Source organism: Oryctolagus cuniculus, chromosome 7, assembly GCF_051225735.1.
Source record: "Oryctolagus cuniculus isolate XC-2025 breed Fujian yellow rabbit chromosome 7, ASM5122573v1, whole genome shotgun sequence".
NCBI lineage: Eukaryota > Metazoa > Chordata > Mammalia > Lagomorpha > Leporidae > Oryctolagus > Oryctolagus cuniculus.
In genome coordinates this window covers 111,720,906-111,744,291 of record NC_142873.1, presented here as the reverse complement: position 1 = coordinate 111,744,291, position 23,386 = coordinate 111,720,906, and the positions used below count along the sequence as shown (strand labels likewise).

The following is a 23,386-nucleotide window of genomic DNA, read 5'->3' as shown; positions in this document are numbered from 1 at the left end:
TCTTTCAAACCGGGTTCTAGTCCCGGTCGGGGCGCCGGATTCTGTCCCGGTTGCCCCTCTTCCAGGCCAGCTCTCTGCTGTGGCCAGGGAGTGCAGTGGAGGATGGCCCAAGTGCTTGGGCCCTGCAGTCCATGGGAGACCAGGATAAGTACCTGGCTCCTGCCATCGGATCAGCGCGGTGCGCTGGCCGCAGTGCGCCGGCCATGGCGGCCATATGGGGGTGAACCAACGGCAAAGGAAGACCTTTCTCTCTGTCTCTCTCTCACTGTCCACTCTGCCTGTCAAAAAATAAAAGAAAAAAAAAGATGAAAGAAAATTTTCTTAAAAAGAAATTTAGTTGCCTGCGCTGTAGCATAGTGGGTAAAGCTACCATCTACAGTGTCAGCATCCCATATGGGCGCCAGTTAAAGTAATAGCTGCTCCACTTCCGATCCAGCTCTCTGCTACGGTCTGGGAAAGCAGTCGCAGGTGGCCCAAGTGCTTGGGTCCTTGCAACTAAGTGGGAGACCTAGATGAAGCTCCTGGCTCCTGGCATCAGATCAGCCCAGCTCCAACAACTGCAGCCATTTGGGGAGTGAATCAGTGGATAGATCTTTCTCGGGGCCGGCACTGTGGGTAAAGCCACCGCCTGCAGTGCCGGCATTCCATATGAGCACCGGTTCAAGTCCCTGGAAAAGCAGTACAAGATGGCCCCAAATCCTTGGGCCCCTGCACCCATGTGGGAGACCCAGAAGAAGCTCCTAGCTCCTAGCTTCGGATCAGCATAGCTCAGGCCATTGCAGCCAATTGGGAACTGAACCAGTGGATGGAAGACCTCTCTCTCTGTCTCTACCTCTCTCTGTAACTCCTTCAAATAAATAAATAAAATCTATTTAAAAAATAAAATAAAATCCTATTCCTGTTATGGCTTTGGACCCTCATCTTTTTTTTTTTTTTTTTTTTTTTTTTTTTGGACAGGCAAGTGGACAGTGAGAGAGAGAGACAGAGAGAAAGGTCTTCCTTTTGCCGTTGGTTCACCCTCCAATGGCCGCCGCGGCCGGCACACTGCGCTGATCCGATGGCAGGAGCCAGGAGCCAGGTGCTTTTCCTGGTCTCCCATGGGGTGCAGGGCCCAAGCACCTGGGCCATCCTCCACTGCACTCCCTGGCCACAGCAGAGAGCTGGCCTGGAAGAGGGGCAACCGGGACAGAATCCGGCGCCCCGACCGGGACTAGAACCCGGTGTGCCAGCACCGCTAGGCGGAGGATTAGCCTAGTGAGCTGCGGCGCCGGCTGGACCCTCATCTTTATCTCTAAACTAGAAGGGTCAGAGTGAATACAATTTCTGTAATAGGTTATGTGGTACAAAGGCCAGCAAATTAAATGTGCCAATCTAGGACTCAGGTGAAAACAAAAGCTAGAGATAAAGGTGCTAAGTGCTAATCTCATTTTCATATTTTCACAATAAAAGACAGCCCTCCTGGCCTACACCGAAACTCACTAGGCTCATCCTCCGCCTGCGGTGCCTGCACCCCAGGTTCTAGTCCCAGTTGGGGCGCTGGTTCTGTCCTGGTTGCTCCTCTTCCAGTCCAGCTCTCTGCTGTGGCCCAGGAAGGCAGTGGAGGATGGCCCAAGTGCTTGGGCCCTGCACCCGCAAGGGAGACCAGGAGGAAGCACCTGGCCCCTGACTTCAGATCGGTGCAGCGCGCACCAACGGAAGGAAGACCTTTCTCTCTATCTCTCTCTCTCTAACTCTGCCTGTCTAAAAAAAAAAAAAGACAGCCCTCCTCTGGAAGTGCTACAGTTGGAAAAATCATCATTTTACCACTATCACAGAAAAGAATGGCTTCAGTGAGAATTACCAGTGGATGGACAACCTAGGTGGAAATTCTGACAAGGGACAGGATATTTGCACACTCTTAGTCTCATAAATTCTTCATCAGTTGTAAAGGAAAAAAATATTACATACACAGTAGAAAAATCTGAGTAATCAATAATTATCGCCACCAGTGAGACAGATAGATATCATGTGCTCCCAGATATGAGATGCTAAGGACACCCACCCTTCATGTCATTTTTTCATCTTGGAATGTAAAACCTGTATTGATCATAAGGAAATATCAGACAATTCCAAAACCGAACAATCTATTAAAATAAATTCGGGGGGCAGTGGCAGCTGTACTCATTAAAATGTCAGTGTCATTTAAAAAAAAAAGTAAACAAGCTATGGAAGTATTATAACATATATAAAACTAAGGAGCCAGCATTGATGCATAGCTGGTATAACTGCCACCTTTGACACCAGCATGCCATATGGGTGTCAGTTCAGGTCCTGGCTATGCCACTTCCAGGCTAATGGCCTGGGAAAAGCAGTGGAAGATGGCCCATGTTCATGGGCCTCTGCTACCCACCCATGTGAGTAGAGCCCTGGCTTTGGCCTGGCCCAGCCCTGGCCATTGCAGCCATCAGGGGAGTGAATCAGTGGATGAAGATTTCTCTCTGTAATTCTTTCAAATAAATAAATAAATCTAAAAAAAAAAAAAAAAAAGAAGAAGAAGAAAAGAAAGAAAACTAAATGCAAAACCTGGTTTTAGGATTCCCCACTTTATAGAAAATGCTACAAAGGCATTATCTGGGTCACATGATAAAATTAGAATACAGATTAAAGTATGTGTGTCAATATTAAGTTTACTGAAGTTTATAACTGGACTGCATTTATAATTTTAAAATTTTTTTCTTAAGAAAAATACATAGGCCAGCACGGCGGCTCACTTGGCGAATCCTCCACCTGCGGGGCCGGCACCCCGGGTTCTAGTCCCAGTTGGGGCGCCACATTCTGTCCCAGTTGTTCCTCTTCCAGGCCAGCTTTCTGCTATGGCCCGCGAAGGCAGTGGAGGATGGCCCAAGTGCTTGGGCCTTGCACCCACATAGGAGACCAGGAGAAGCACCTAGCTCCTGGCTTTGGATCCGCGCAGCCTGCCGGCCGCAGTGCACCGGCCATAGCGGCCATTTGGGGGTGAACCAATGGAAGGAAGACCATTCTCTCTCTAACTCTGCCCATCCAAAAAAAAAAAAAAAAAAAGTATTTAGAGGCAAATATATATATATACATATAAGTAATATTTATAAACAAATTCAGAGACAGAATGTGTGAGAGAGTGATCAAGCAAAGATGAAAAAAGATGATACTACGAGGGATAGCATGGGGGCCGGTGCTGTGGCTCACTTGGCTAATTCTCCACCTGTGGCGCCGGAATCCCATATGGGCGCTGGGTTCTAGTCCTGGTTGTTCCTCTTCCAGTCTAGCTCTCTGCTGTGGCCCAGGAAGGCAGTGGAAGATGGCCCAAGTGCTTGGGTGCCTGCACCCGCGTGGGAGACCAGGAAGAAACACCTGGCTCCTGGCTTCGGTTTGCATAGCTCCAGCCGTAGAGGCCATTTGGGGGGTGAACCAAGGGAAGGAAGACCTTTCTCTCTGTCTCTCCCTCTCACTGTCTGTAACTCTACCTGTCAAATAATTAAATAAATAATCTTTAAAAACAAAAAAAGGGATAGTATGTTAATAATTGGTGGATCTGGGTAAAAGATATCTGGGTGTTCTTAGTATTACTTTTATTCTCGGAACTTTTCTGAGAGTTTAAAATTATCCCCAAATAAAAAGTTAAAAAACAATATACTTTTCAAAACTTACTTATGCTATTAGAAGTTAGGATGAATAGTGGTTGGGCAGTGAGGTATGACAGTGACCATAACCGAGTACTGAGAAAGTTTTCTGGCATGTTGATAATGTTGTTGGGAGCACTGAGTTTGTGAAACTCATTTTAATTACACTTAGGACTACTTTTCTATAAATATATTATACTTCAGTATATATTTAAGTTAATGAAAAAATATATCTGCCAAAGGATCACAGCTTATTTTTGCACTTGAGTTGCTGATGTATGCATATATAATCTTTATTAAACCCTCCTTGAAGGCAGAGAATTACATCCTCTTTTGCACTTCATCTATACCACCTACCAGACACCTGTCATGCTATAACTGCTTAGTGAAAATAATCAATATATTATAAATGTTAAATTGTCTTAATTAACTTATTTAATTAAAATGAACTTAGTTATTGAAGCATTTATTACAAGCAAATTAAAAGCATTCATTATAAACAAATGTGCTTATTAAATAACACTGAGCTGGGGCTGGCGTTGTGGCATAGCAGGTAAAGCCACTGTCTGCAGTGCTGGCATCCCATATGGGTGCAGGTTCAAGCCCGGCTGCTCCACTTCCGATCCAGCTCTTTGCTATGGCTGAGAAAGCAGTAGAAGATGGCCCAAGTCCTAAGAAGCTCCTGGCTTTGGGTGGGGGGCAGCTCCAGCCCATTGCAGATAATTGGGGAGTGAACAATGGACAGAAGACCTCTCTCTTTCTCTGCCTCTCCTCTCTCTGTGTAAATCTTTCAAATAAATAAATAAACCTTAAAAAAAAAAAAAAAGCTCTTGACTGAAGACAGGAATAAAGGGCCAGATGGTCATGAAACAAACAAACAAACAAAAAAAAAAAAACAAAACACTGAGTTAACCTGAAACCATTTTTTTTAAGATTTTATTTATTTATTCGAGAAGTAGAGTTACAACAGTGAGAGGGAGAGACAGAGAGAAAGGTCTTCTGTCCATTGGTTCACCCCCCAAATGGCCAACAATCACCAGAGCTGCGTCGATCCAAAGCCAGGAGCCAGGAGCTTCTTCCGGGTCTCCCATGTAGGTGCAGGGGCCCAAGGACTCGGGCCATCTTCTACTGCTTTCCCAGGCCATAACAGAAAGCTGGATTGGAAAAGGAGCAGCTGGGACTAGAACTGGATCCCATAAGGGATGCTGGCGCCTCAGGTGGAGGATTAACCTAATGCGCCAAAGCACCGGCCCCTACCTGGAACCATTTTAAGATCACATCAATTTATAGTCAAAGATGAATGTCCTTAATCTTTTTTTCCAATTCCTACCCAGTAACTCCAATTTCCTTCTGTAAAACACTGCTTATATTCAACCCTTCCCAGAGGCAGTTTAAGAAAGTTAAACACAGACTGAGCATTCAGCAGAAGTCTTTCATATACTCAGTGAAAAATCTAAGGAAGAATAATTTTTGCTGGAAGAATGCAGTCATCATTTAACATACTTCTCAGTTTTCTCCAGTTAATTAGGTTAAAAAAAAAAAAAAAGCAGTATGTTTCAAGGCTCATTCTGATGTTTCTCTCTGATCACAACTCAGCAGTAAGTCACTGGAGCAGTTTGGATAAGATGCCCACATCCAAGGGGCTGGTGTTGTGGCTTAGTGGGTAAAGCCACAATCTGCAACACTGGCCTCCCCTATGGGCACCAGTTCATGCCCCAGCTGCTCCACTTCCAATCCAGCTCCCTGTAAATGGCCTGGGAAAAGCAACAGAAGATGGTCCAAGTATTGGGATCCTGTCAGCCCCATGAGAGACCGGAAGAAGCTCCTGGCTCCTGGCTCTGGTGTAGCCCAGCCCCAACCCCAGTCCTTTGGAGAGTGAACCAGCAGATTAAAGAGCTCACTCTGTCTATCCCTCTCTCTCTCTAACTCTTTCAAATAAATAAATAAACCTTAAAAAAAAAAATGCCAACGTGCCACATCAGAGGTGTGAGTTTGATACCCAGCTCCTGCTCCTGAATCCAGCCTCCTGTTTATGCAGTCCTAGGAGGCAGCAATGATGGCTTAAGTGCTTGGGTGCCTGCCATTTATTTAAGTTCCCAGTTCCACTCTTTGGCCTAACTGAGTCTATTTGTGGAGTGAACCAGCAGATAGATCTCATTCTCTCAAATAAATTTTAAGAAAAAAAAAAAAGTGATTCTCCATGGCTATCCTAGTAACTCTTATGTAAAAAATACACCTAAATCTGTATATATGAAATACATGAAATTTCTTCACCATAAAAAATTAAAAATTAGGGGGCCAGTGCTGTGGCATAGCGGGAAAAGGCGCTGCCTGCAGTGCTGGCATCCCATATGGGCGCCAGTTCAAGTCCCGGCGGCTCCACTTCCTATCCAGCTCTCTGCTATGGCCTGGGAAAGCAGTAGAAGATGGCCCAAGCCCTTGGACCACTGCACCCATGTGGGAGAGCTGGAAGAAGCTCCTGGCTCCTGGCTTCAGATCGGCACAGCTCCAGCCGTTGTGGCCAATTGGGGAGTGAATCAGAGGATAGAAGACCTCCCTCTCTATTCCTCTCCTTCTCTCTTTGTGTAACTCTGCCTTTCAAAGCAATAAATAAATCTTTAAAAAAATTAAATAAATGTTTAAGAAACTATACTGATGCCAAATTTGAAAAATAACTAAATAAAATTTCCCAGTTTACATAATTGGGTAAGATTCATTTTTTTAAAAAAGATTTATTTATTGATTTGAAAGGCAGAGTTACACAGATAGAGAAAGAGTAGCAGAGAGAGAGAGAGAGAGAGAGGTCTTTCATCAGCTGGCCCACTCCCCAACTGGCCACAACGGCTGGAGCTGCGCCAATCCGAAGCCAGGAGCCAGGAGCCAGGAGCCAGGAGCCAGGAGCCTCCTCTGGGTCTCCCACGTGGGTGCAGGGGGCCCAAGGACTTGGGCCATCTTCTACTGCTTTCCCAGGCCATAGCAGAGAGCTGGATCAGAAGTGGAGCAGCCAGGACTCAAACGGGTGCCCATATGGGATGCTGGCAATGAAGGCGGAGGCTTTACCTGCTATACCACAGCGCTGGTCCGGTAAGATTCTTTTTAAGACAACTCCTAGGCTGGCGGTGCGGCTCACTTGGCTAATCCTCCGCCTGGGGCACCAGCACCCCGGGTTCTAGTCCCGGTTGGGGTGCCGATTCTGTCCTGGTTGCCCCTCTTCCAGTCCAGCTCTCTGCTGTGACCCGGGAGGGCAGTGGAGGATGGCCCAAGTGCTTGGGCCCTGCACCCGCATGGGAGACCAGGAGGAAGCACCTGGCTCCTGACTTCGGATCGGCGCAGCACGCCGGCCATAGTGGCCATTTGGGAAGGAAGACCTCTCTCTATCTCACTAACTCTGCCTGTCAAAAAAAAAAAAAAAAAAAAAAGACAACTCCTAGACAGCTCTCCAATTTTAAGTAGATTTGGAAACTGAATAATGTTATAACTTAAGAAAAAACATTTATTAATTATCTTCAGTTATCATATACTGATCTATAAAATAGCTAGTATTTTAAAAATTATTTTTAAAGACATTTTTCTGGAAGTCTTACCATGAGCTGTATAGTTTGTACAGTTAACTGGTTCTTGCGTGGCATCATTTATTTTTGGATCTTTACAAATATATGTAAAAAAAAGTTAAGGAAATAAAAATGACATTCCAATAAAAACATTATAATATCTTTAATATCTCTTATTATATACTTGTGTTAATATTCACATGTAAAGAGCAGCTGATAATGTCCAAGTCAACAGCACAAGTACAGTTTTAGTATTGCTAAATAATACCTGAAAATTAATTTATTACAGGAAAAGTATTAGCCTAATATATTAAAAGTTCTAATTTAAAGAACATCAGGGTATAAGCACAAAGCAAAAATTAACATAAAATTCTTTATAAAATTATTTTGAAAGCTTAAATTTAAAAACAAATCAGTTTCCAGAGATTTAGTCTGAATTGTTACAGAGTCCCCAGAATTACTATACAGATAATTTCATTTAACACAACCCTGTGGGTATATATCATCCTCCCCACGTTATGGAAGCACACACTGGGGTTCCATGTTGGAATGGTTTACCTAGAGTCCTATCAATGTACACAGCAGCACAGGTTTCCTGACTCAACGCCTAGGTCACTTTCCTTCAGACTGAGGTCACCCCAGCAGGATCTGGGCTTTTTCACAATGGGTGGGGGTGTACACAGTCTCTCTACCAAATATGTTATTGTTGACACTAAAGAGGAGGCAAGCATAGTTTGCATCAGGTATCTGGAGACAGCCCGGACCATGCTTAAGGTTTAAAATCACTATCATTGTTATGCCATGAATAACAGACATTTTCCATATGTCAGCACCTCACTGTCCTATGTCAGTCACTTCTCTCCAAGGTTCAACTCTTCACATTACCCAATTATTTTCTTGGAATGACCCTGACACTTTTGCCAAGAAAAGGACTCAACTTAGGGCACGTTAGTTAAGTGATTCTCAAACTCCAAGCATAATGGTAATTCAGCAAGTTATTCTGTTAAAAGTCTAATAATGGCTGATTCTTCTATAAAAATACTACAGAATTTTAATTTTAAATTTTCCTTCACAGAATCTTTCTTATATCTGTGACTTTAATAGTTTTTCTGATCTACAATTTGCATGAACACTAACTTTGCACAAAAGTAGCTATTTTAATTTGACTGTAACTCCCATTTCATCTTGTTCCTACATGTCTCACAAAGCTGTGTTTATTAGTTAACTTTTCAGCCCGTTTCCTCATCCCTAGATAGCTAATACATACAGTTCCTACTCTGCCAGGCACTGTTCTAAGTGGGTTACCTGCATTAATTTAACTATCACAACACACTTTGAAGTCAGGCCGTTGTTATCCATATATTTTTATTCATAATAAAGCAGAGTTCAAATAACTCGCCCAAGATTACAAAGTGGAGCAAGGAATTCACCTCCTGGCAGTCCCGCATCTCAGGTACACTAAACGCCCCTAAGATTGCTGAAAAGTAAACTCACCCCTGATAAATAAGTGGATGAGAAGAGGACGCGCCAAAGACTAGTAAAACTCCAAGGCTTAAGCCACGCAGGGTGGCCTCTGCCCCTCCCGTCCCCACACCGCTCTTACTTCCCAGGGTCCCTCGGTCCTTAGGGGCCACAGCTCCCCGTTCTCTTCAGTACAGCCCTAACCCGTGCTGAGGGCTGCGACCCACTCGCGAACCCACGTCTACCTCGCCTCCAGGACAGGGCGCTCCCCACAGAGGATATTGTCCCACTTTGAGGTCCTCGCACTTTGGCGTCTCCTCGCCCCCGGCAGCGACGGTGGCGACAGCCCCCCAGGGGCCTGGGTTGACTGTCACGAGCCACAGGACTCCAAAGAGCTGAGCGGCCAAGGCCTCCGAGGTACAGAGCCTAGGAGACCAAGAGGCCGCCATGCTGGGGACCGGCGCGTCCCCCACAGCTTCCGGTTCCGCCTCCGCGGGGCCGCTCAGGGAAGTGCAGAAGGAGGAGCTCTTAAAGGGACAGTAGCAGTGGCTGGAGCAGGTTCCGTTCCCTAGCGGGTTCCCTGGTTTGTGGGTCGCCGAATGACGTATTTTCTCCCCGCGGTGGGAGTTTCCCAGCGAGTCCTCGGAAGGAGCTCAGGTTGGCCTTGGAGCAGTACAAGGAGATGCAACCTTTTAGGAACCCGCAGTTCCCAGCCCTGGCTGGCTCCTGGTGCTGTGGGTTTTCGGTCTAGGGGCGTCCTGTGTGGAGATAAACTATTTCTTAAATTTTTAAAAATTTATTTCTTGTTTAGAAGTTGCAGTTTTAAGTCCATGAACACAAAAATACATAACAAACGCTTCCTAACAAGTGAGAAAAAGTCATTAATATATTTACAGACTTAGCACATAGTCCTTTGGAAATCAATAATGACAGTTATACAAGCATTAACGTTTTCAAATCACTCAGTACAGAGCCCTTCAGCTCTTAACTGTCTACCCAAAATTGAAAGTAGTTACTTTCTGGAGGCAGAACTGGCAAGCAACACTCAACCTTCCACCTGGGACATGGCTGCCACACTGTTCAGTTCCTTCACCTAAAGTCTTCTGTTGGGGAACTGTCTTTTATGCTGCTTTTTCTCTCTGCTCTGATCTTCCTGAAGCTTCATGTTTCAGATTTCTTCTCTTTCTGCTCTCATTCTCAGGGGAGGAAGCCAGTTTGCCAAATTCATAGATGGTTCAAAATTATGAGTTGGATTCTGAAAGAAACTTTCAACATACTGCCATACATTCACACCACAACCACTGAAGTTGTTTTGCTGGAGTACTTTTGGATTACAGCCTTTCATAACATCTTTGGAAAAACTTTTGCTTCCTTTCTAAACGTCCCATTCCATGTCTAAATACTCTTAGAATTTTGACAACATTTGACCTAGAAGGGCCTGGGAGTGAATCCATTAAGTAGGATACAAGATTGCTTAAAGATAGTAGGTGCTACATACTTTCCACACAGCATCTCCAACGGTCCTGCTCAGATTTGGGATCACCCCCAAAGAATCAGGCTAAAAGACAAGATGCTGGAAGGACATTGACCTTTTAACTATGTGGCTATGTTGGAATAAAATTGATGTTTGCAGATCTCAGAATCTGTGCTCTTGATAATTATAATACCATACCTCCAATTGCCTTTTTAAAAAAATAAAAAAGATTTATTTATTTATTTATTTGCAAGGCAGAGTTACAGAGAGGCAGAGGCAGAAAGGTCTTCCCTCTGCTGGTTCACTTCCCAGATGGCTGCAATGGCCAGAGATGGGCCGATCCAAAGCCAGGAGCCAGGAGCTTCTTTGTGGTCCCCCACGCAGGTGCAGGGACCCAAGCACATGGGCCATCCTCTACTGCTTGCCCAGGCCATCACAGAGAGCTAGATCAGAAATGGAGCAGCCTGGTCTTGAACTGGTGTCCATATGGGATGCTAGCACTGCAGGTGGTGGCTTTACCTGCTTTACCACAGCACAAGCCCTCCCCAGTTACCTTCTAAGCTAGAAGAATTTGTGGAAGGCTTTTACGCACAGAATTTAAGAGCTCAACAGTGAACATTTAGTTGGGAATTTTTGGTGAGGCTTATAATAAGAGACAAGAGTGTTTATGACTATACCAAGTGAAAAGTTGAAGGTTTTCCCCTCCATCTTTTCTGTCTTAATTTCTGTACATTCTTGATGTTCTATAGTAGAGAATTTATATAATGAAGGGAAAATGCAGGTTTTTTTCTCTTTTTTTGAGTGAAAGTTTAATTTGGGGCCAACATTATGACATAACAGGTTAAGCCTCTGCCTGTGACGCTGGCATCACTTATGGGCGCTGGTCAGAGACCAGGCCACTTCACTTCTCCCTGCTAATTCACCTGGGAAAACTACATCTTTCTGTAACTCTGCCTCTCAAATAAATAAAAAACAAATCTTGTAAGTTTAATTCAACTTGTCTAACATTAGAAAGATACTTGAATTTGAGTGGTGCATTTTCATCCACATTAGCACTAACTTTGAAGAATTATATTGTGCAGTGGTTCTCAAATCTTGAGTAGCATAGAATCATTTGTGGGGGCAGGTACTTGGCACATTGGTTAAGAAAAACTTTGGCCCTGCACCCTGTATTGGAGTGTCTGGATCATAGATACTGCTCTGCTTCCAATGCCAGCCTCCTGCTAATACTCACCCTGGGAGGTAGCAGGTAATGACACAAGTATTTGTGTCCCTGCTACCCAAGTGGGACCCTTGGATGGAGTTCTAGGATCCTGTCTTTGGCCTGGCCCAGTCCTGACTGTTGTGGTCATTTGGGGAGTGAAACAACAGATGAAAGATCTCTGTTTCTGTCTTTCAAATGATTAAAATTTTATACTAAAAAATGAATCACCTGCAATATCCGTTAAAGCAGAATGATGGACCCCACTCTCAGAGTTTCTGGAAGAGGCTATCTAGAGTAAGGCCAGGTAGTTTGCATTCTCAAGCATTCCCAGGTAACACTGGTGTTGCTGGTCTAGGGACCACACTTTGAGAACACTGGTGTAATATGTTATCAGGTGGTTCATCTGCAAAATAGTTTGGTAGACAGGAAACTTAGGTAGGAAGGCAGACATTAGTCTTTGTGTATGAGAGAGGCCAAAGGAAAAAAGACAAGAAGTTTGTGCAGGAAGGAACTTAGCAGTCTTAGAAGGGGCCATTACTGTTTACACTTCAAAAGTCCTACCCTTGTCTGATAAGCTTGTAGAGGAGTCTCAGCCTTTCTCTCCCCTCCCCCAACCAGATATCCCAGGAGAATCTTCCTAGCCTGGTGCCTAGGGGGCTATTCAGTCTGATAATACTGTGGAATAAAGCCTTGTGAGGAATTTCACAAATTTGAAGTCCTGAAAGTCCTTTGCCCATCAAAATCCCAGAAGGAAAGGGAAAGGGAGGGGGCAGCGGCAGCAAGAAGTGCACCCCATACCGTACTCACTGCAGACTGGACACTGCAGCAAGTTTCATGCTGAGTTGCCCACCTAGCATGCCAGGCATACTGCTTCATTAAACTTTGCTAGCTTGCTTTCTGCCAAGCTCTCTCTCATGCCTGAAATTCTTTTCTCAGGGGGCAAGAATCTCTATTCCAGCTGTCTCCAGTAACAAAACTATTTGAGGTAATATTTGAAAGAAACAGAGAGATCCATCTGCTGGCTCACTCTACAAATGCCCACAACAGCCAGGGCTGGCCAGAAATGTATAACCCAATCTAGGGCTCCCGTGTGGCTGGCAGGGACCCAGCAACTTGAACTATCATTGTTGCTTCCTAGAATGCTTATTAGCGGGAAGCTGGAATCTGGAGTGGAGCTAGGACTCAAATCCAGGCACTCTAGTAAGAGACCCAGGTGTCACAAGCAGGATCTTAACTAAAGTACCAAAAGCCTGCTCCTATTTAAAATAATTTTTTCAAAGATTTATTTATTTACTTGAAAGTCAGAGTCACAACAGAGAGAAGGAGAGGCAGAGAGAGAGAGAGAGAGAGAGAGAGAGAGAGAGGTCTTCCATCTGCTGGTCTACTCCCCAGTTGGCCGCAATGACTGGAGCTGTGCAGACCAGAAGCCAGGAGCCTCCTCCGGGTCTCCCACGCGGGTCAGGGGCTCAAGGACTTAGGCCATAGCAGAGAGCTGGATTGGAAGTGGAGCAGCCAGGTCTTGAACTGGCACCCATATGGGATGCCGGCACTTCATCCCAGGGCGTTAACCCGCTGTGCCACAACACCGGCCCCTAAAATAAATTTTTTAAAGATTTATTTATTTATTTGAAATTCAGAGTTACACAGAGAGAAGTGAGGCAGAGAGAGAGAGAGAGAAAGAGAGAGGTCTTGCATCTACGGGTTCACTCCCCAAATGGCCACAATGGCTGGAGCTGGGCTGATCCAAAGCCAGGAGCCTGGAACTTCTTCTGGGTCTCCCACACGGGTCCAGGGGCCCAAGGAACTGGGCCATCTCCTGCTGCTTTCCTAGGCCATAGCACAGAGCTGGATTGGAAGTGGAGCAGCTGGGACTTGAACTGGTGCCCATATGGGATGCTGGAACTGTAAGCTGCAGCCTTACCTGCTAAGCCACAGTGCCGGTCCCTAAAATAATATATTTTTCAAAAAGATTTATTTACTTATTTGAAAGGCAGCATTACAGAGATGCAGAAAAAGGAGAGAGGTGTTCCATCCGCTGGTTCACTCCCTAATGGCCACAACAGCTGGAGCTGCGCTGATCTGAAGCCAGGAGCCAAGAGCTTCTTCTGGGTCTTCAACATGGATGCAGGGGCCTATGGACCTGGGCCATCTTCTACTGCTTTCCCAGGCCATGCAGAGAGCTGGATTAGAAGTGGAGCAGCTGGGACTTGAACTGGCGCCCATATGGGATGCCGGCACTGCAGACCAGGGCTTTAACCCACTGCACCACAGCGCCGGCCCCTAAAATAATATTTAAGTGTTAGAACTACTTTTACATTTTTTATTAATTAGTATTGCAGCATTGCTGAACCATTTTTGTCTGATAACATGCATAATCAATGCTTTAAGTCAGGTTTAAATCATAGGAAATTTGAAATTTGCTAGCTCAAATTTGAAGTTACTATTTTAAGTGGACTCCTTCTGTCTCATCCTTTTTTTCCCTTCCACCCCCTTTCCCTCTCTCTCTCCTTTCAAAGAACCATTTATCAAGTATTTACCAGTATTAGGCTAGACTTTAGGGATTCAAAATAGGAGGAGACAGGAACTCAGCAATTAAGCATTTTATGTTTGGCAAGGAAAAATACTAATAGTAAAATACAACTTGATGGTTGTTACTGTTCAATCAGCTGGTAGCTACCATAGTGAGACAAGAGTTTTGTTAAACTGTTACCCCACAATAGTGTGTGTGTGCACATATATATGTATTTTTAATATAAATATTTATATATAGTCACCAGCATCAGGTTATTTAAAACTCCAGGACAACTGAGTCAACAGAGAAATATTTTTTTAGATTCATAATTGTGTAAAAATGTAGTCTAGAAAACTAATCATTAACTTTGTGTTTAAGAAAAACAAAACAATCAATAATGTGGACAACATTCATCTCAATACCATCCCTCAGCCTTATCTTAAGATAGATTTAAGAAAGGGTTAAGGATTAGGTAAAATCCAAGGATAGGATCAGAATTTCTTTTACAACTATTATCTTTTCTCAGACAGTAACTTTGCATTTTGACTGCTATTTTGACTTTCAGGATGTTTTGGTTTTATTTTTAAAATACAATCTAATGAAAATCAGATGCTTAAAGGATGCAGCTTTCTATTTTGAGTTTATTGGAATTTTGACAAAACTAGATGTTTTCCTTCTGACTGCCAGGATAATACTGATGTTTGTATTTGTGTCATTTTTTACATATTTTGAACAATTACCTATTTGAAAATACTGTTCCTTTTTGCTGACAAATCCCACAAGAATCTCTTTTTATAATTTCAATATTCCTTCCCACAATATGTAAACTAAAAAGAACAAAAAGGTTTCCCTGTGAAGGAAACAATATAAAATTTTGATTATTGAAGTGATGATGTGTTAAAAAAAAAAAAACCCTCACTTTGTCTTCTTACTGGCCTTTAATCTCTTTTCTCAAGATTCAGTAACATATGTGACTTTATTTCTTTGCAAACATAGTCTCTGACCACATGATTTTCTAATTTTCATTGTCGCATAGTCTGTAGAAATTCTATAGAATTCTACAGAAAACACAAAGGCAGGTGGAAATGGTTGTGCAAAAACATTAGGAAAGAGGATTACCAGCAAAGCCTGCACAAAGCTTCCTCTGGGATTCAAGGGCTCTCTCTATACATTGAATCTTTTCATTCCAAAGATTTGAACATACAACTAATTACATTAACAGATACTTCTACCTCATAGCAAGACTTTCTGAGGAAACCAACCCAATTCCTCTTTCGTGATTAAGATGCAAGCATTAATAGACAAAAGATAGTTACTCTCAAACCTCCCTTTTTTGTTTGAGTGTGATAGGCAATTTCTCTAGTGGTAAATTTGTATCAGGGCTCTGCTAGGTCTTTATCCTACCCTTCTGCACATTTGGAATTTTACTGTGTCCATGCTCCTAGCTCTCAAGTATTTCTGATTGTGTTCTCTCTTTGGTACACTGATCTAACTGCCTCCTATCCAATTAAGCTAACTTTGATTCACCGCTTAATAAAGCCTATATTTCATCTTGAATGTCAAATGGTCTACCTAAAAACTGATTTTTATCAGACTCTTGCCTCTCAAAAGACAAAACAACAAAATAAATTGGTTTTCTTTTTTAAAAAACATTATTTATTTGAAAGGCAGAGTGAGAGAGAGGAGACACAGAAAGAGATCTTGTCCTCTGCTGATTTGCTCCACAAATGGCCACACTGGCTGGGGCTGGCCAGGTGAGAGCAGCAGGCTAGAACTCCATTGAGATCTCCCTTGTGGGTAGCAGGGGTCCAAGCATTTCAGGGGGCCAGCGTTGTGTCATAGTGGGTGGGGCTGCCTTCTGCTCACTGCTCCACTTCCAGTCCAGCTCTCTGCAACGGCCTGGGAAAGCAGTGGAGGATGGCCCAGGTTCTTGGGCCCCTCATAGCAAGACTTTAAATTTTAAAAGGTTTTTTGTGTGTATAGTTGGTACATTCTTTTTTTTTAACAGGCAGAGTGGACAGTGAGAGAGAGAGAGACAGAGAGAAAGGTCTTCCTTTGCCTGGGTGGGAGACCCCAGACTCGTTTGATATAAAAGCTTCCATGATATTTTCAGATTCTCCATCATCAGTTATGTCTCACTTTATGGACTAGGACTCTGGGTTTTCTTCTGCTGTCACAGGTAACTGCCACACTCACTTCCAGCCATGGGCTTCATTTATTGATTGCTTTCCACATGCTAGTTACAGGCAGTGCATGGGTTCCACATTTAACCTTCAAAACTACCACCTGAAGTGAGCACTGTCATGGCAGTTTCATTAATGAGAATCCGAAGGGTAACTAGCTTGTCAAGGGCATGTTTTTAAGAAAATGGAGTTAGCATTCAAGCTCAGAAGTTCTGACCTCTGTGTTCTTAAGAACTAAATTCCCCGAGGCCAGCATTGTGGCACAGCAGGTTCAGCTGCTATTTGTCAGTTTGAATCCTGGCTACTCCACCTGCTAATGCACCTGGGAAAGCAGTGGAAGATGGCCCAAATACATGGGCGCCTGCCACCTATGTGAGCAACCTGGTTAGAGCTTCTGGCCTCTCTTGGCTTTTGCCCGGGCCCAGACCTGGCTGTTGTAGGCATCTGGAGAGTGAACCAGAAGACAGAAGATCTCTCTCTGTTCTCCCTCTATCACTCAGCCTTTCAAAACAAATGATCATTTTTAAAATTTAAATTCATCTTTATCATTCTATGAATGAGACACTTGAGGATTCTTTTTTTTTTTTTTTAAGATTTATTTTATTGAGTTGAAAGGCAGAGTTACAGTGAGGCAGAGGCAAAGAGAGAGGTCTTCCATCTGCTGGTTTACTCCCCAAATGGCTGCAACGGCTGGATCTGAAGCCAGGAGCCAGGAGCTTCCTCTGGGCCTCCCGTGTGGGTGCCCAAGGTCTTGGGCTTTCTTCTACTGCTTTCCCAGGCCATAGCAGAGAGCTGGATCAGAAGTGGAGCAGCCGAGACCCAAACTGATGCCCACATGGGATGCCGGTACTGCATGCTGGGGCTTCACTTGCTATGCCATAGCACTGACTCCACTTGAGAACTCTTAGAGGAAAACATTTTCTGACACAGAGAAAGCTTTTTAAGAATGTATCAACTAAGGCCGGCGCCGTGGCTCAATGGGCTAATCCTCCGCCTTGCGGCGCCGGCACACCGGGTTCTAGTCCCGGTTGCCCCTCTTCCAGGCCAGCTCTCTGCTGTGGCCCGAGAGTGCAGTGGAGGATGGCCCAAGTGCTTGGGCCCTGCACCCATGGGAGACCAGGAGAAGCACCTGGCTCCTAGCTTCGGATCAGTGCGGTGCAGCGGCCATTGGAGGGTGAACCAACGGCAAAGGAAGACCTTTCTCTCTGTCTCTCTCTCTCTCTCACTGTCCACTCTGCCTGTTAAAAAAAAAGAATGTACCAACTATACACACAAAAAACCTTTTAAAATTTAAAGAGCCAAGGGAAGGTTCACAGTAACACAAAAATGTGGAGAAATTTAGGTTAAATGTAGTGGAAATGTATGCTGGGGTGAGCCCTGAGTGGGCCTTGGAGGAAGGGTAGAGTTTCAGCATTTTCCATGCCAGGGAGACAGCTTGCGTCAACAACAGAAGGCCCAGTGGTGATTCCATGGCAAGAGAAAAGATCCTGGAGAGTTGAAGCACAAGATTAGATTGATGAGTCAGCACAAAAAGGAGACTATGGAAGCCTTGAATATTGAGAAAAGGAGTTTGAACTCACTTTCTTTGTCAATTCAAAGGTACGTGGCTTTTTGAGAATGGGAGAATATGTGTATAACATCAAATGTTAAAATCAGAAGAGACCAATGTCTGCAATGGGATACACTGAAACAACTGGCCTCCATGCTGTTCTTACTTGGGAAGCATTTCCTTATCCATTTTACCTAAGTAAATCCCAAACACCCATTAAAACCTTTTTAAGTCCTAACCAAGGCCTTTAACAAGCATGATAGATTTCTATTTCCTGAAGGTGTTGCTTTCATTCTCTTTGGTAATTTAAGTTGCTGTATACAGTTATCCCCACCCTCCCAATAGTTTGTTAGTGTTCAAACAGTAGGGGCCACGCTCATGTTGCGGATCTTCTTTTTTGGAGAGTATTGTTTATTGGTTTGGTTTTTTTTTTTTTTTTTTTTTTTTAATTTAAGACAGCTCCTATCCACTCCCCAGATGCCTGCAACAGCTCGGGAGGAGAGGGGGTAAAGCCAGGATGGGGAACTCAATCCAGGTTTCTTTCCCACATGAGTGGCAGGGATACAACCACCCAAGCCATCACCAGGTCTGCTCTAGCAGGAAGCTGGAGCTGGAAGCAGAGGCGGGCAGCAAACTCATGTATTATGATAACAGGAGGAGGGCGTTTCAACCAAATGCCCTAAGAAGGAACACTTGCTTTAAAACAAGCAAACAAACTATAATAACCATAAACTGACAAATGCATGATCTTTACAACAAATGTCCCCATGTGGCAGCTGCTTGGTGTGTAGTCCATCTTCCTCGAGGACAGGGATGCAGAGTCAACTACAGTGCTTAATAAACACTGCATTTATTCATCAAATGAGATTCAGTGATTGAGACTGATTCTATTTAAGATTTATTTATTTGAGAGCCAGAATGATAGAGAGAAGTGGGAGGGGGAGAAACTTCCACTGGCTGGTTCACTCCCCAAATGGCTGCAAATACCAAGTCTGGGCCAGGGTAAAGCCAAGAGCCAAAAACCATCCAGATCTCCAAGAGGGTAGCAGAGACCCAACTACTTGAGCCATCATCAGCTGTCTCCCAGGTGCCTTAGCAGGAAGCTGGATTGGAAGTGGAACAGTCAGGACCCAAACCCAACTGGTCCCAAGCAGCAGCTTAACCCACTGGCCACAACATGGGCCCTTGATTCTCTTTATTGTTGAGTGGATTATATTAAGCAAAGTAAAATGCTTACTCGCCAAAACCCCAACGGTAATCACATTAAAGAGAGTGGAAGCGTGTCACGTTATGACCTACAGAATGAAACTATTAAAATGTGCAGTGAAATCCATGATGGATCTTATCTGGGTTTCGAACTTTGGACCAATCAATACCCATCAAGTGTGCTGTTTCTTCCTGGAGTAAATGAGGTAAGGTACAAGCTGGCAGACAAGTACGCTAGGTTTGTTTTTCCCTTCAACTAAATGAGAAGAAAATAATAATCCCCACAGGTACCCTTAGACTATCTGATGTTGTGTCAGAGGATCTAGAAAACACCAAGGAGGAGAGAACGGGAACAAAAAGGGCTGAGTAGGTCCGACCCAGGGCTTTCATTAACGTCCTCCTTCAATTCCCTTCACCTGGAGTCTCGCCCTCCGTCCAGCCCTGCCGCCACACCTGTCCAGCCGGTTAGTGCCGGCGGCGCCCACCGCGCGGCCTTTCTTCTGCCCACTCTGCCCCCAAGCTCTGGCAGTCTCCCCCGCCCCGCGAACCTCACCTGCCTCACGCGGCGCGGTGAACTGCCCTCTCCCTAAGTCCCCGGAGCCCGCCGGTCAGCGCTCGCCCGCCCACCCGGGCCCCGCCCCTGCCGGGGAGGGTCGGGGCGAGGGGAGGGCCTGCAGGTGAGCGCGGTCGCCCTGGGCCTCGCACTTCCGCCCAGGTGAGGGAGGGCCGATGCCGAGCCCTCCCGCCCCAGGCTCCCACCCGCATCTCCGCCGGACCAGGTAAAGCGTGGGGTCCCGACAGGCGGCCGCGCGGCGCGCCCCGAGTGTCCCCGCGCCGGTGGCCCCTAGACCGCCTTCCCTGCCCCGCGCGCGCTCGGCTCGCCAGGCTGGAGGCGGAGGGCGCCCCGGAGCTCGGAGGGGTCCAGCACCGGCTGGCTCGGGAGGCGAGGCGGGGACGCCGTCTTCTCGGGTCGGGCCCGGCGACCCCACCGTGGTCTTCGCCCCGGTGCGCGGGGCCCGGCGGAGGCCGCCGGCAGGGGAGCCGCCCAGCCTCCGCAGGCCCTCGCGGCCTCCAATCTCGGCCCGCTGGTGCCCGGGAAGGGCACGGTTGAGGCTCGGCACTCAAGTTGCGTGCCTCCGCTCCCCTACCCCCAGAGCTGGGCGGAGCGTGTCCTCCACCGGTGCCCCGGGCCGGCGTGAACAGGTGGCGGCCGCCTCAGCAGCCCGAGGAGGACGGGGTACTCAGCCCCGGGCTCCGGGGACGACTTGGTCGCAGCCTGGTGGGTCACATAGCTGAGGGTTCCCCGGGCCGCTCTTGCTTCGTAGCTGGCAGGACCTGGTGGAGAGTCCTCTGGGGACATGACTGGATTTGTGCACCAAGTCAAGCTCGGGAAAACATTTGCAGACCCTTTCCACCCTGCCGGCCGCCGGCGGGCCGAATCAGCCTCCCGCTGGGGTGTTCTCTGGGCACTGTGTCCGGCCTCCGGACGGACGGAGACCTGGATTCCTGGTTTACCGGTTTGAGTCTGCCGGTGACAGGGCGCTCCTGCCGGGGCCTGATTTCCCTAGGTTGCTTCCTGATATCATTTACGGTCTTGCCTTGGGCAGGCGCGCCGCAAATGTTGCTTAGATGGACGAACCGGCCTTTTAGAGACCTCTACGGAACGCGTCAGTTCCACCAAGCTGGACGGTCCACATTCTAGACCGGCTGAACGCCTATTGGCTGCAGATTCATTGACACATGTGTTCCAGAGGGCAGCGGGGGAGGCCTGGGAGCGAGAAACTCCGGGCTGCTTAGCTGCGTTAGAAAGTGTTAGGTGACGTCGTGACTTTTAGCTAAAATGATCTTGGATGCTTGTAGGGCCCTGGCAGGCTTTAGAAGGATCATTTAACATTTTATGTAATTAGAAACTTAATATGGAAGCGGAAGGTACCAGCGGGTAGAATTTCTGAAATGAGTTCTGAAGAGATTTGTCCTTACTGGTTTAGATCCTGTTAGTGGTCACATAAAATGGGTCTGCCATCAGAAAAATAGGTTTGTTTCAAGTTGAGAAGAAATCGTATTACACCTTTGTCTGTTTAACGATGCCTTGATAAGTCCAAGTCATGTATTAATATTTTATAACCATAAAGCTAATAGTAATTGTAAAAAATTGGAGAGAATTTAAAAAATAGAAATGCATCCACCTGTTATTTGAGCGATAACCACTAACGTTTTCCTTCAATTTAACTTTTTAAAAAAGTTAGGAAAATCTGTGTATTTTCATATAGTGAATTCACTTTTAGAACCTTGTGATTCTGAGACAATGGCTCAAGATTTCTTGATCCTTACTGTTGTATTTTTTTTACTTGCAGCATTTAATAATTATTCATACGTTGAACTGCCAAGTGGTCTGAAGTAAATAACTTGCTTTGTTAAAGCTGAACAAAAATTCATTAGGTTGGGGGAACCACAGAGGGATTTCTTTTGTTTATTTAAGACTTTGCTCATGCTAGTGGTGGAGTAAGTTTTTTTTTTTTAATTTTAAAAGCAGAACTATTGTACCTCCACATTAGAAAATGCATAATATATAGAAATGTTTTCTCATTTGGGTTTCTGTGTAGATGCAGTGCTGTTTTTTTTTTTTTTAAGCCTCCATCAGGTGTTCTAATGCAAATGGAGAGAAATTTAGTGACTGCCAATACTTTTGCTTTTAATCTGTGGGATAGATTGAAAGTGGATGTGTGTGTGTGTGTGTGTGTGTATGTTTATACAACTGTGCAGCCTGTTCAGTTTGGAAACGTGGAATTGGGTGTATTTACTGTATAACTTTTGTCAAGTCATTTGAGTCTGGTCCTCTGTTTTCTCACTTGTAAATGATCTGCCTCACCGAGATTTGGAGATGTTGGAAACAGTGCTTTGCAATCTGAATGCTGTTATTCCCCCACTCTTTGCTCTACTCTGCTGTTTAATTCTGATAAGATTGTGGAGGTCTGTTTTTTTTTTTTTTCACTGCAAAGAATTCTAGTTTGTGTTTTCACTCTGATAGTTACTTTTTTTTTTTTTTTTTTTTTAAGATTTATTTATTTGAAAGTCAGAGATACACAGAGAAAAGGAGAGGCAGTGAGAGAGGTCCCATCTGCTGGTTCACTCCCCAATTGGCCGTATCCACCAGAGCTGCACCAATCTCAAGTGAGGGGCCAGGAGCTTCTTCTTTGTCTCCTACGAAGTTATAGGGGCCCAGAGCCTTGAGACATCTTCTGCAGGACGGCTTTACCTGCTATGCCACAGTGCCGGCCCCATCTGATAGTTACTTTGATAAAAGATAGAGACTCAACTGGTAAAGAAGATCACTGAAAACACTAAACAGGGATCTTTCTGAAAACTTTTCTGTCATACATATGTGACCATTAGGTAGGGCTAGTTGGGATTCAGATATGCTGAAAATGTGAAATATATACCAGATTTTGAAGAGTTAACCTAGGGGCCAGCACTGTGTCACCAGTACCTGGTACTCTGCTTCCAATACAGCTCTCTGCTATGGCCTGGGAAAGCAGTAGAAGGTGGCCCAACTCCCTGGTCCCCTACACCCATGTGGGAGACCAGAAGAAGCTCTTGGCTCCTGGCTTTGGATCTGCCCAGCTCCAGCCAGTGTGACCATTTGGGGAGTGAACAAGCAGATGGAAGACCTCTCTCTCTCTGCCTCTGCCTCTGCCTCTGCCACTCTGCCTTTCAAATACATAAATAAATTTTTTTAAAGAAGGAATTAATATGTAAAAAATTTCAAAACATCTCAGTTTTTAACTTATTTGTACATTGAAATGATAGTTTGTATTTACTGGATTAAATAAAATACATTGTAAGTGGAACATCCATAATCAAAAATCTGGAATGCTCCACAATCCAAAACCTTTTAAGTACTGACATGATACTGCAAGTGGAAAATTCCATTTCTGAGTTGCTGTCAAAATGTAGGCACACTAAAAATATGGTATAAAATTACATTCAAGCTATGTGTAAAAAGTGTATATGAAATATAAATTTAATATTTGGATTTGGGTCTAAATACTAAATACATCTCTGAAGTATCTCGTTAAGTATATGAAAATATTCCAAAATCTGAACAAAATTCAAAATCTGAAACACTTCTAGTCTTCGGCATTTCAGATGTTCAACCTATATTAAAATATTTTACCAGTTTATTTTTGCCTTTTTTTTTAAATGAGGCTATTGGAAAATTTAAAACTATGCATGTGGTTTAAATGTTTCTGTTGGATGGCTCTGGAATATGATTCAGTTTGAATTTGTTCTTTTTAAAATTTATTTGAAAGAGTTGGAGAGCTGGGCAGAGATCTTCAATCCACTAGTTTACTTCCCACATGGTTGTACTGGCCATGGCTGGGCCAGGCCTGAACCAGGAGTTGGGAACTCTCTCTCTATCTCCCAAGCACTAAGGCCACTTTCAGCTGCTTTCCTGGGTACATTAGCAGGGAGCTGGATCTGAAGTGGATCAGCAGAGACTTGAATTGGTGCTCATATGGGATGCTGCTGTTGTAGGCAATGGTTTAACTAGCTGTGCCACAATGCCAGCCTGAGTGTATTTATTCTAAAGAGGGTTTAGTTTGCTAA

General features: G+C 44.9%; 2 protein-coding genes and 1 long non-coding RNA gene across 39 annotated transcripts in view; 1 reads left to right on the top strand and 2 right to left on the bottom strand.

Moving 5' to 3' along the window:
* The window catches only part of TM2D1 (TM2 domain containing 1), a 49,103-nt gene extending 39,973 nt beyond the window's left edge, over positions 1-9,130 (bottom strand). For all 13 annotated transcript variants that reach the window (XR_016237317.1, XR_016237316.1, XR_016237314.1 and 10 more), the window contains exons 1-2: positions 8,933-9,130; positions 7,223-7,296 (exon numbers count right to left, since the gene is read on the bottom strand). Coding sequence is in view for 3 of the 13 variants with exons in the window: in XM_051857699.3 (XP_051713659.2) it covers positions 7,223-7,296; positions 8,933-9,099 (241 nt within the window). In the remaining 10 variants the exon portion in view is untranslated. The remainder of the gene's footprint in view (positions 1-7,222; positions 7,297-8,932) is intronic.
* A 4,153-nt stretch (positions 9,131-13,283) lies between these two features.
* LOC149125690 (uncharacterized) lies at positions 13,284-19,458 on the bottom strand. Its single transcript, XR_016237319.1, has 2 exons — positions 19,332-19,458; positions 13,284-13,608 (listed from the first exon to the last, which is right to left on the bottom strand). It is a non-coding gene; the product is annotated as an uncharacterized LOC149125690 (long non-coding RNA).
* Positions 19,158-23,386, top strand: part of PATJ (PATJ crumbs cell polarity complex component) — a 452,303-nt gene continuing 448,074 nt past the window's right edge. For 22 of the 25 annotated variants that reach the window (XR_016237308.1, XM_070078398.2, XM_070078393.2 and 19 more), the window contains exon 1: positions 19,346-19,557. The gene's annotated coding sequence lies outside the window, so the exon portion shown is untranslated. Of the gene's footprint in view, positions 19,243-19,345; positions 19,558-19,653; positions 20,058-23,386 lie in introns of those variants that run through there. The other 3 variants (XM_089337290.1, XM_070078389.2, XM_089337289.1) reach the window with 2 other exon arrangements.